Genomic DNA, 12,733 nt, shown 5'->3' on the forward strand with positions numbered 1-12,733 from the left:
TATTTTTTGTTTTTAAAATATTTTATTTATTTATTTGAGAGTGAGTGAGACAGCACAAGCACGGGGAGCAGCAGAGGGAGAAGCAGACTCCCCATCGAGCAGGGAGCCCCATGTAGGACTCAGTCCCAGGACTCTGGGATCCTGAGCCATGGGCAGATATGCAATGGATGGAGGAGCCACCCAGGTGTTCCTTCACTGGAAATTTCTAAAGAATCTTTTCAGTTTTGAGTACTGCAGGGTTGAGGCTTCTTTCAAAGAGGAGAGGAATATAGGAATCAAGACTTATTATCAGCAGCAATTCTTAACCAGGCGAGATTCTTTGGCACCAGGAAGTATTGTTACTTGAGTACAAAGCAGTGTGGGAGGAAGATTTATACCCTGAGGCAGCAGTTCACCTGGACCACAGGGAGAGCACCCAGTGGTAAATGCTGAGAATGGCTTATTTCATCCAATCAAATTTTAAACACAGTCAAGTGTACATTAAATAACAGAGAAACTTGGGATTTTGTTTATTTACTATTTTAAACTCCATAGTGCTTCTTTAAAAAAAAAAAAAAAAAAAAAGGCCAGGTCTCTCTTCCTAAAATGCCTCTAGGATACTGAAGAGAAAAAAGACAGAAAGGTAATTAGTTCAGAAAGAATTATTAGTTCAGAATACTTCAACCACAAGAGACCTAAGGATGATTTCTTTAAAAAATTAACTAGTTCATTTGTTTACTTGACAAATATTTTGTACGCACCTACTATATGCTAGATACTATTCAAGGAAGTAGGATGCATGAGTGAGTAAGATACAGTCCCACCCTCATGAAGCTTACATTATGCTGGCAGAGAAAGATAAGAAACCAAAGATAGAAGTACAGACCATCAGTAGTGATAAATCTAATGACAAAATATAGGGTAATGAAATGGAATAAACGGAGACAGAAGACTTTCTGAATGATGTGATTATGAAAAGGCTCTCAGAGAGTCAAGTGGGGAAGCAAACCAAGTGCTATCTGAGAGAGGGGGCATGCTAGGCCAAAGCCAGGGCCTGCAGCTGCTCCATCTGGGTGTGTTCGTGTCAGTATTGATGGAATAGAGTGGACTCTGCTGAAATGGTAGCTGACTCTAGGAGATGACCCTGGGGTCCCAATCACCAAGGGCCTTTTAGCGTTGGAGAGGAGTTTCCATTTCATTCTGAATGTAGTATGAAGCCACTGTAGGATTCTAAATTAGGAAATATGGAATCAATTCCAAATAATGTAGGTATATATTCTGCCTTCAAGGAGGTGAAGCTAAACTCCAAATCCTTTAGTATAGGCTGTCTGTAGTGACTTTTTTCCAAAGAAGACAGTGTGGAAAGAGAGAGAAGAGTAACTTTATGTTGGAGAAACCTGACAAACACTACCTTAGCCAAGTGATTAAGGTCAACATCAACAGTGATAAATGATGTTGGTAACATGTACCCTTGATACAATGGAAGAAAAATGGTGCTTACTTCCTCCTCCTCAAAAGTCATAACTTGAGTCTGTGAGAAAAACATGAGACTAATATCAATTAAGAAACATTCTACAATGTATTTGACTAGTACTCCTGAAAACTGTCAAGGTCATAAAAAAAAAGAGAGTTAGAAAAGCTAATAGCCTAGAGGAGCCTAAGAGACATGACAACTAAATGTAATGTGCCATCCTGGTTGGAATTCTGGAACAGAAAAGGGACATTAGATAAAAACTAACAAAGTCTGAATAAAGTATAGACTTTAGTTAATAATAATGCATCAATATTGGCTCATTAATCGCAATAAGCATGCCATGCTAACATAAGATGTTAATAATAGGAGAAATGGAGCATGAGTTGTATGGAAACTCTGTAGTAGCTTTGCAATTTTTCTGTAAATCTAAAACCATTGTATAATAAAAAATTTATAAAAAATGAACAAACTCTGTTTAGACTCCTACATGGAGAATTTACTGTAGTGGGACAGAATGGAAGTAGATAGGCTAGTGAGGAATCCTAGGTTTTGCTATCTACTGAGTTATATTTTCTTGGCTGTAAAATGGGAATATTTACTGCAAGAGATGTGAAGAGGATCATCTCTTCTGTTACATGAGCATTCTCTTAGGTTTAGGTAATCTCACAGAGCTCCATCATCTTTAATGAGATGGAGATACATCTGAAAAATATAGCATAAGAAACAAGACTCCTTCGGATAAAACTGGGCAAATGATACAAAACCAAGGAAAGCCAATGCAGTAAGCACAGTGTAACCTCGTAGTACACATTTCTAAAACCTCCTAAAAAAAGGACAAGAGGCTTCCCATTTGTATGAACTTGACAGGATGAGTTCCAAAGAGATGTACCTGATACCAGCTAGGCTTTCTTTGTATCTCACTTGGACTAACTGGAGGGCTATGGATTATTAATCTCTCTCAAAAACCCAATGATTTTTAGGGTAGTGGGTCTCTATCTAGATGTAAATCAGAATACTCAAAGTTTTGTTTTTCCCTTTCTTTTTTTTTAAAGATTTTATTTATTTATTCATGAGAGACACACAGAGAGAAAGAGAGGCAGAGACACAGGCAGAGGGAGAAGCAGGCTCCATGCAGGGAGCCCGATGTGGGACTTGATCTCGGATCCCAAGATTACGACCTGAGCCGAAGACAGGCGCCCAACCGCTGAGCCACCCAGGCATCCCTTGTTTTTCCTTTTTAAATAAAAATAATAGACTCTAAGCCACAGAGATTCTTTCTGATTTAGTAGGTTGGAAGCAAAGCCAAGGAGCTCTTTATTTTTTAAATGCTTCACACATGATTATAACATGTATCCACATTTGACAATTACTATTTTACAGGAGCTTTGAGTCATTAAATGTGTGCAAAACACCACATGGATACTGCTGATCTTTACTTGTAAGAAGCCATAAGGACATTTCTAGAATGGTGCATGCTTGGAGCAGGATTAGTGATAAGGCTGCAAAGGCTGGGCTGAGCTATCTGAAAAAAATCTTCTCGGAAATATGTTAGGTTCCCCTTCCCTTCACATTTCTTCCAAGTTTTCCATAATGAATTTCAACATTTTTCATAAAGAAAAAAAACTGGAAAAATAAACGAAAAACCCTCCTTGGATTACATCTAATGTTGCTGATGTTGGTGATGAAATTTTAAAACTTTGCTGTTATTACTATGATTTACCACATGCTGTAATTTTGTTTTGTTTTGTTTTTAAAGGCATTTAGGCACTCCAGGAAAACAAATTAGCTCTCCTGGCTCATCTAAGCAAACTTGAATTTCTTTGTTCAAGGGTCAGTCTGAAGAGGTTTCAGTGGCCATGTTGTCACCTAAAGAGATGGGATAGCTCTGCTACTGAGGCACACCACAGGGTGCAATGCTGGCTGCTAAAGTAATTTAATGGTCTTTTTTTGTGAAAGAAGTTTTTTGGAAAAAAAAATCAATACAAAGCCTATCTGGCAGGCTATAAATAAATTCTTTTGAGCACTACACCCACTTTATGCAAAGCATTTGTATCAGCAAGAGATTAGCGGATTAGTAGTCTTCTGTTTAACAGAAATCTAGTCAAGAAGAATCCTTCCTGAGAGGCCCAATATTTAATAAGATAACTACACTTTGGAAAACAAACTGAAGATGAAAGGGACCATATCAGTATTTCGTCTTAAGACCATTCTAACAATGATCATTTTCACACGAATTAGAAAATTGGTATCAGAAACTATCAGGTGTAAACAGACTTATCTTGTTTGCAGGAAAGAACTGTGACCTCCTTCTCAGGGTCAAATGGCTTTGGAGCTTTTATTTACAATATTTTAAAAGCACAATGTAAAGTCAGTAAGACTATATAATGGCATTAAATACACACTTCTTTAAAAAAGTCAACCACAATACTATCTCAACATATTTAATTCTACAAATTTTAATTTCTAAAATAACTTGAACAGTTGTGACTGACTGAGGACACGTGTAAGGTATAACTAATTAAATGTAGCTTTTCTTTTTCCCTGACATCCCCCATTCCTTTCCGTTGCTTTTCACTAAACTTTAGAATTCTAACATTGGGAGTCAGACGTGTGACTAATACTCGATTCTCAAGGAAATAATTTTGAGGTCTAAACAAACCCAAAGAAATACATTAGTTTTTGGAGGAGAAACAAAGCAAGACTCTCCACTGGAAGCTGTCATTACTGTATTTCTCTATGAAGTTGGTACACATTTCTAAAAGTAATACACTATGTTTATAGAAGATGATTCTGAGACATCTGGCCTGCCTGTTCAGCCTAATTTCACTCCAAGTATTGTTCTCTGGGCTCTGGCCACACAAACCTCCAGGCCCAGGGCCCTCAGAGAGGTTGAAACAGCCCCCTGACACACACTGGGTGTGCCTGACCCAGTTCATGCTTACATAGTCTGTTGTTTCAGCCTCAGATCCTTCCTCCTTTTGTCTTCTTCTTTCTTCCAGATTTAATGCTCTTCCTGAACAACAACCTTCTGTAGCTAAATCTCAGTAGTTGTTAGAACAGCTTTACTTTTTCCTTTCCAACATTTATGCCCTTTTATTCTTGTCCTCTTGTACTAAGATCTCCAGTATAATTCTGAATAGAGGTGGTCAAAGTGGACACTTTTGTCTTGCTCTCAATTATTAGGTAGGGGAAATACTCCAAAATTTAACCTTTCAGTATAATATTAGCTGTAGGTTTTTTGTAGGTGTTCTTTATCAGATTGAAGAAGCTTCTTCTACTTCTAATATACTGAGAAATGTTATAAATGGGCAGTGTATTGTCAAATATTTTTTCTGTACCTTTTTTTTTAAAAAAAAGATTTTATTTATTTATTCATAGGGACACAGAGGGAGAGAGAGAGAGGCAGAGACACAGGCAGAGGGAGAAGCAGGCTCCATGCAGAGAGCCCGACGTGGGACTCGGTCCAAGGTCTCCAGGATCACGCCCTGGGCTGCGGGCGGCGCTAAACCACTGCGCCACCAGGGCTGCCCCTGTATCTCTTGAAATGATCTTATAACTCACTTTTTAAAACTAATATGGCAAATTACATTGGCTGATTTTTATGTATTAAATAAATCTGATTCCTAGGATAAATCTCACTTGATCGTGGGGTATTATCCTTTTTATATATTGCTGGATTCAATTCGGTAATATTTTGTTAAAGATTTTTTTCATCCATGTTCATGAGAGAATTTGGTTACTGATTTTCTTGTAATGGCATTTGTATTTATTTATTTATTTATTTATTTATTTAAATTTTTAAAAAGATTTTATTTATTCATAGAGACAGAGGGAGAGAGGGGCAGAGACACAGGCAGAGGGAGAAGCCGGCTCCATACAGGAAGCCCGATGTGGGACTCGATCCTGGGTCTCCAGGATTACACCTGGCTGCAGGCGGCGCTAAACTGCTGCGCCACCAGGGCTGCCCTGTTTTTATTTATTTTTTAAATATTTATTTATTCATGAGAAACACACAGAGAGAGAGAGGCAGAGGCACAGGCAGAGGGAGAAGCAGGCTCCATGCAGGGAGCCTGATGTGGGACTCAATCTTGGGTCTCCAGGATCAGGCCCTGGGCTGAAGGTGGCACTAAGCCGCTGAGCCACCGGGGCTGGCCCCTATTTTGTTTTTATTTTTTTTAATTTTTATTTATTTATGATAGTCACACACAGAGAGAGAGAGAGGCAGAGACACAGGCAGAGGGAGAAGCAGGCTCCATGCACCGGGAGACCAACGTGGGATTCGATCCTGGGCCTCCAGGATCGTGCCCCGGGCCAAAGTCAGGTGCTAAACCGCTGCACCACCAAAGGATCCCCCTCTTTTGTTTTTATATCAGATTAGAGTGGCCTGATAAAATGACTTGGAAAGTGTTTCTTCCTCCTCTATTTATTGAGAATTTATGTCAGAGTATTATTATTTTTTTCTTTAAATATATGATAGTACACAACAAGCCCTCTGAGTTTGTGGAGTTTTCTTTGTGGGAAGTTAACTATGAATTAAATTTTTTTAACAGATTTAGGACTATTTAGTTTTTCTACTTATTTTTATGTCAGTTTTGTTAATTTGTGTCCTTTTTTGAAAGTTTTTATTTATTTTTATTATTTTATTTTATTTATTCATGAGAGAGAGAGAGAGAGAGAGAGAGAGAGAGAGAGAGAGAGAGGCAGAGACACAGGCAGAGGGAGAAGCAGGCTCCATGCAGGGAGCCTGACGTGGGACTCGATCCCGGGTCTCCAGGATCATGGCCTGGACTGAAGGCAGCGCTAAATCACTGAGCCACCCAGGTTGCCCTAAATTTTTATTTTTAAGTAATTTCTACACCCAACATGGGGCTTAAACCTAAAACCTCAAGATCAGGTGTTGCACGCTCTGGTGACTGAGCCAGCCGGCACCACTAATTTGTTTCATTCAAGGAATTTGTCTATTTCATCCAGGTTGCCAAATTTATTGGCAAAAAGTTACTCATAATATTCCCTTATCATCTTTATAATATCTGTAGGGTCTGTAGCAATGTCCCTCTTTTTATTTGTGATATTGGTAATTTGTGTTTTCTTTCCTTTTTTCTTGATCAGGATTTCTAGGGGGTTATTAATTTTATTGCTTTTTAAAGAACCAAATTCTAGCTCTTTGATTTTCTTGGTTAATTTTTAAGAGTACACTGTGGGTAAAATTAAAGGCCACTATAATCCCTTCCCTAAACCCACTCCTCTCCAGTACCTATTCTCCTGAGCTTTGTGTTCAGCATCACCCTACCACTTGTGTATTAAAAGAATGCTAATTTCTGCTACTCTGCTAGGACCTTCCATTTACTCACCATGTTTCCTGCTTCTGCAGCCAGCCGGGCAGCATAGCGAGCTATAAGCCGGTGTTCCTCATCTAGTCGGCTAGGACTGTCCAGGACACTGCCAAGGAGACAAAAATTCAACAGGTGTCTATTAAGCATCCCTTATTCTTGCTTTTCTCTTAGAAAGATCAGATGGGAAAACGCTTGTAAAAACATATGGTACCAAGAGAAACAGGCCTGGGTCATAGATACTAATGGTCTTCTGAGAGAAAGGTGCTTTAGAGAACTGATAAAGCCACACATGCCATTTCTCTTCAGCAGCATATCCCCCCTACTCCTACACCACCAGAAGGGGCACTTCTTTTTGAATGTAAGGTCAATAAAAGAGCATCTGCAAAGTCTGTGAGAGGGATTTCTAATCAAATGTTTTGGAAAATCTCATGACTTTTATTAGACATAGGTCTTGAATTTAAAAAGACCAAGAGAAAACAAAAGCATCATGAAAACCAGAGGGCTAAGGAAAAGTACACTTGATACTGGCTGAACAAAACTGAGAAGCCCAGGCAAGGGCAGGTACACCATATGGTAAAGTTGGAGAAGAATCCAGGATATCAAACATTCTCTTTCAATGCTTTTTCTTTCCTTCCTTCCTTCCTTCCTTCCTTCCTTCCTTCCTTCCTTCCTTCCTTCTTTCCTTTCCTTTCCTTTCCTTTCCTTTCCTTTCCTTTCCTTTCCTTTCCTTTCCTTTCCTTTCCTTTCCTTTCCTTTTTTCTCTTTCCCTTCTTTCCACGCTTGTTTCACAATTATAGCCCTATCTTAGAGTGAATTAGTTCAGTCCATTACTCTGGGTGGCGCAGCGGTTTGGCGCCTGCCTTTGGCCCAGGGCGCAATCCTGGAGACCCGGGATCGAATCCCACATCGGGCTCCCGGTGCATGGAGCCTGCTTCTCCCTCTGCCTGTGTCTCTGCCTCTCTCTCTCTCTCTGTGACTATCATAAATAAATAAAAATTAAAAAAAAAAAGAAATCTTAAAAAAAAAAAAAAAGAGTACCAAAGACCTACCTAGGTGAGATATCAGATACTGCTGCACCTGAATGAAAGAAGCATTCATGAATAATAGGCTAGTTCTGTGTATATGTTGATGCAGTGACCTTTTGCCTGGACTATGAAATCACTGACTCCTTTAATTTGGCATGTTATATCAACTGTCATTTATCCATATCAAGGCACTCCTAGATTAATAGGGACTGTGGCAATATAGTTGTTTGTTTTCGTCTGGCAGATGCTTTAAGGTAATGGTGGTGGTGATGACTGACCAGAGATGGCTGTTGTGGTCTGCTTCTACTTTAGTCCTTGGTTCTTGGTGTTCCAAAAACCTTTGATTGGAATTTAGCAACATGACGAGTAACCTGAAAAAACTTAAAGACGTGAGTCCAATAGTCATCAAATCTTGTAATAATCACTGAGAGGGATCTGGGAAGGGAGAAGTTAAATAGAGATGTGTCTGACTTTTTCATGGATAGAATCAACTGATTTTCTCCTAGATTTTTTCACCTTTCTATATTTCTACTATTGTGGCCAATTCTTTAACCTTCACTTGGTCTTTCCTCTAGGATGGATTTTTTTTAATGTGTTTTCTTTTGCCTGTGCCACTTCTGAATACTTTATAATTTTAGGTATGCAAATGTCAGTCTCCAGCCTGTATCAACATCCTCTCACAAGATGATCTTGTAATAAGAACACACTACCATCAGTTAGCTTTAATACATTAGAGTCAAAGCCCCAAGGTCAAGGCTGAACTGTAATATTTGTACTTTAAAGTTGTTCGTTGGAAATAAGAGAACTACTTTTATCTTAAAACAACAACAAAAATGAACATTTGCTTATTTAAGTGGCTATTATAGAGGGACTGGCAACCTAAGAAATGGGACTTAAAGTGGCTGCCCTTTGTTTTAGCAAGGGATATAACAAAAACTTCATTTTTTCCTCTGTGCAAAAGAGCTCCCCCTCCTCCATCGAGTTCCATCTCTCTAGGAAGGTTAATTCTGTTTGTCATTTATACCCAAGTGTGGACAACATGGTTGCTTTAATTGGCTATGCTTTCCAGCCAGAAACTAGAACTTTATGTTGATGAGAGGTTTTAAGGTCAATGAAAATTAAGAGGAAAATAAGAAAGGTTCCTTATTTTTCTGCTTGAGCTGACTTTCATTTTCAGAATTAGCCAGGAAATTTCTGACTTCTTTGAGGAAGCATGAAGCTCAGTTCTTTAGACTATAAATCAAGAAGAGATGCAGTACTCACCCAAATCTTCACGTTCTCCCAGGGCTCCCAGTCACCAGTTCTTACTCAGGAAGCCTAATCCCTAAGCCAGCAGGCTTGAGGACCTTAGCTAAATGTACCATAAATCTTTTGGGGCTGAAATATCGGGTTGCAGTCTGCCAATATTCTGCTTCTATTTTTCACCATGGAAACTTTTAATCACCTGGACAACTGCCCTTACTGATAATAAGTAAGCTGTCTTGCCAGGGATGAGACAACTCTATTCCTAGAGACCCAAGGAGCTGGGCAGAAATCATCTGTTTGATGAAGAGGTGGCTCTTTGTGTGATATGATACACAATTATCAGGCTTTCCTTCCCTCCATAGGAAAAGCCTATTACATACTTGGGAAGTAGGAAAGTAGACTTTAGAGTTAAATAAATGCCTTAAAATATCAATGCTATTTAGTCACACTGGCAAAACTATGGGAAATGGCACGAAGTATAATGGTCCTTCCCAAATATATTTTTTTCACATTGATTATTTATTTTTGTTATCACAGGAAATAAAAACAAGATCAAATGACCTTCCCATGGAGCCACAGCATGTCCTGAGCAAAACTGAGATCAAAATGTAAGTCTCTAGCCTCTCTTAGTTAATAAATTATGCTTCCTCCCTAATAAGAATAAGAATCTGTTGGGCACAGTGACTCTTACCTACTGGTATGGAGAGCGGAGGGATGACTTCAGATTATTTAAACTTTACCTGCTATTCTCCCTGCAGAATGGTGGTAGGTGTGGGCACAGAGTGGACAGGCAGCTTTGGGTCTGCCTGGATGTAATAGCACGTTGTTTGGTATTAATTCTTTTAAAGGGTTAACTTTGCTGTAGTTAGGGTTATCAAACGTTTGCCTATTCTAACCCATTGAGGAACCAGGTATATTTTCACATTAACAGTGAGTCACAACCAATAGTTTTCAGAGAATGGGGAATATAAAGTTGTTATACTACATATAATTGTCATATGAGGAGGTATATATTGTTTAGAGAAAGTCTCCCTCAGGTGACAGTGATCCAATACCACTGCTGCAAACCACTGGTTTAAATAATCAACAATAATCGATTTGGGGGAAAGATGCCACAGGGTGATGGTATCAGAGATTAGACAAAGTGAGATATCTGTGGGTTGATCAACCCTACGCTCTGAATGTCAACAGAAAGGTTTCATTATTTAGACAAGAATGAACAGTAAGAGGTTGCATCAAATAGCTCTGTGAATGTACATCTTTGGGACTGCATATCTGTTTGAGATTTACACAGCCTTTAAGTGTAAGCTGAAGGACATGAACTCCACTTTAAAAGAGCATTTCTGACTATATGTTTAGGTAAGTGCCCAGGCTTGGCAAGGCTCCTTCTCTTTCAGAAGTTAATGCTTTAGCAATTATTTAAACTCTGCCAAACATAGCTGGTAGATTCTCAAGAAAAACCCCACATGCAGAGTTTTTTCCAGCTGGCAAGCCCAGGTAACACAGCTCTCCCTCCCTCTAATCAGCCCTGGGCTACCCGCCTGCTGCTCTATCACTGACCGTGCACAGTGTTGCAGACGGGCCACATAGGAGGCTATCAGCGCATGCTCATCGGCCAAGTGACTGGGAATATCCTGGCTATACTGTAACCTAGGAGCAACGGAGGCAAAGACAGCAAGCAGGACACAAACACATACAGAGCAAGAAATGAACATGGATTAAAATGGGCAAACTTCAAAGAAAAATAGAAAAAAAAACATGATTAAAGAAAACAATAAAAAAAATCACAATGCATAATGAAATATGGTGTTAGACCATAGGGAATACATATCACAAATCCTTTGAACAAAAGCACTCTCTTAGGAAACAGCCTTGGCTAACTGATGCTTCAGCCTCTGAGCAGGAGAAATCAAGGAGGGGTCACCGAGAAGCTTTGCCCTCCAGTCTTATCCAGCCAGGTTCTGGGCTCTGGGATGGATGCACCTTGGAGGGAATGCCCAATGGCAGGAAAACAAGCAGAGTGGATCTACTTAACAGCACTAAACACTCTCTAATGCTTTTATAGCTTTTGTCTACATGTAAAGAATTTTCAGTGTTACCTCGTGATACCAGTTAAACCCCTTTTTTTCTAATAAGGATACTACCTTTAGCATCTTTCTATTTTCTCCCATAAAACTGAAACTTGTCAGAATTGTTTCTCATTGTAAAACAACACTGTATACATTCTGAGTGAGGCTTTTATAGACATTCAGAAGGTCCTTAAGCACATGAGTTTAAAAATTTTTCTACTCCAGAAATGCTAAAACATGCACAAAATGGAAGGTAAACAAATGACAACTTTTTATGTATCCATCACCAAACTTCAACAAAAGTCAACATTTTCTAACTTACTGATCTATTCTTCCTTCCCTCAACGTTTTGTCTAGAAAGGGGTGGTTGAAGCAAAGCCCAACTTTTTAAACATACTTTATTTATTTATTTGAGAGAGAGAGAGTGGAAAAAGAGCACGAGCAGGGCAAGGGGCACAGAGAGAGGGAGAAGCAGGCTCTCCACTGAGCAGGGAGCCCAACACAGGGCTGGATCTCAGGACCCCAGGATCATAACCTGAGCAGAAGGCAGACCACTCACCGACTGAGCCACCCAGGCACCCCAAGTTCCAGACAGTTTATTATTTCATTTGGGAATACTTAATGTACACAACCACAACACCATCAACACACCTAATACAATTTAACAAGAAAATTTTAACTCAGTCCATCTGAAAATTTTCCCAAATCTTTTTTTTTTAATTTTCCCAAATCTTAAAAAATATCCATCTACATTTAGAATCAAGATTCCAACATTGCATTTCGTTGATATGTTTCAGTTTTTAATTGGTAAGTTCTTCCTTTTCCTTGTTTCATGTCAGTTATTTGTGAAGAAAGCATGATATCTGTATCTGTAGCATACCCTACATTCTGGATTTGACTGATTGTTTCCTTGGTGCCATTTAATTTGTTTCTCTATCCCCTGTGGCTAGATCTGGGTATTTGATTAAAGTTTTTGCTTTTGTTTCATTTTTGAGAAGGGGCTAGAATCTGTTCTAAGTAATATGGTGTACTTATAAATCAAATAGGGAGCACATAATGGAATATAAATATTAATCAGTGGATGCAGATGTTATTGGTTACATCTCTCCATTATAAAGTCCCTCAGCAATTTCTCACTTAATAGTTTTAGCATTTACTAATGATTCTTGCCTAGATTCACTATTTCTTGTGGGGTTGCAAAGGTCCAGTTTCCAATTTCATCATCTTTTCTGTATTCATTAGTTTGCTCTATTTGTTTATCCTGAAATACTAATCATTCAGAAAAGGTAAAACAAATGGTTGGTATTTCTTACTATTTAACAAATTTCAGAACAATGAACGAGTCCCCTAGCAACCTCCATTGGTTACCAAGGAGTTTTCTTTTTTAGTATTATTATGAACTCATAGATTTTTACGTGTCTGATTGCTTCAATCCATTACAATCATCTTTTTGATGCTCAAATTGTCCTATCTTTGGCCAGTGGGAGCCCCTGTAAGTAGACTCCTGTGTTAATCTTATATATCAAAAAAAAATTAAAAAAAATTTAAAAAAATCTAATATATCTATCAGATGTCATTAGCTTTCTTGCTTGGCACACTAAGATGCGC

The 12,733-nt window shown here is 38.8% G+C and overlaps 1 protein-coding gene across 15 annotated transcripts in view; it reads right to left on the reverse strand.

Annotated features, from left to right (window-relative positions):
• Positions 1-12,733, reverse strand: part of DTNB (dystrobrevin beta) — a 237,877-nt gene that overhangs the window by 48,653 nt on the left and 176,491 nt on the right. For 11 of the 15 annotated variants that reach the window (XM_055327178.1, XM_055327169.1, XM_055327170.1 and 8 more), the window contains 2 exons: positions 10,617-10,706; positions 6,805-6,892 (listed from right to left, as the gene is read on the reverse strand). In XM_055327178.1, the coding sequence (XP_055183153.1) occupies positions 6,805-6,892; positions 10,617-10,706 (178 nt within the window). The remainder of the gene's footprint in view (positions 1-6,804; positions 6,893-10,616; positions 10,707-12,733) is intronic. The other 4 variants (XM_055327174.1, XM_055327175.1, XM_055327172.1 and 1 more) reach the window with 1 other exon arrangement.

Source organism: Nyctereutes procyonoides, unplaced genomic scaffold (assembly GCF_905146905.1).
Source record: "Nyctereutes procyonoides isolate TBG_1078 unplaced genomic scaffold, NYPRO_anot_genome, whole genome shotgun sequence".
Taxonomy (NCBI): domain Eukaryota; kingdom Metazoa; phylum Chordata; class Mammalia; order Carnivora; family Canidae; genus Nyctereutes; species Nyctereutes procyonoides.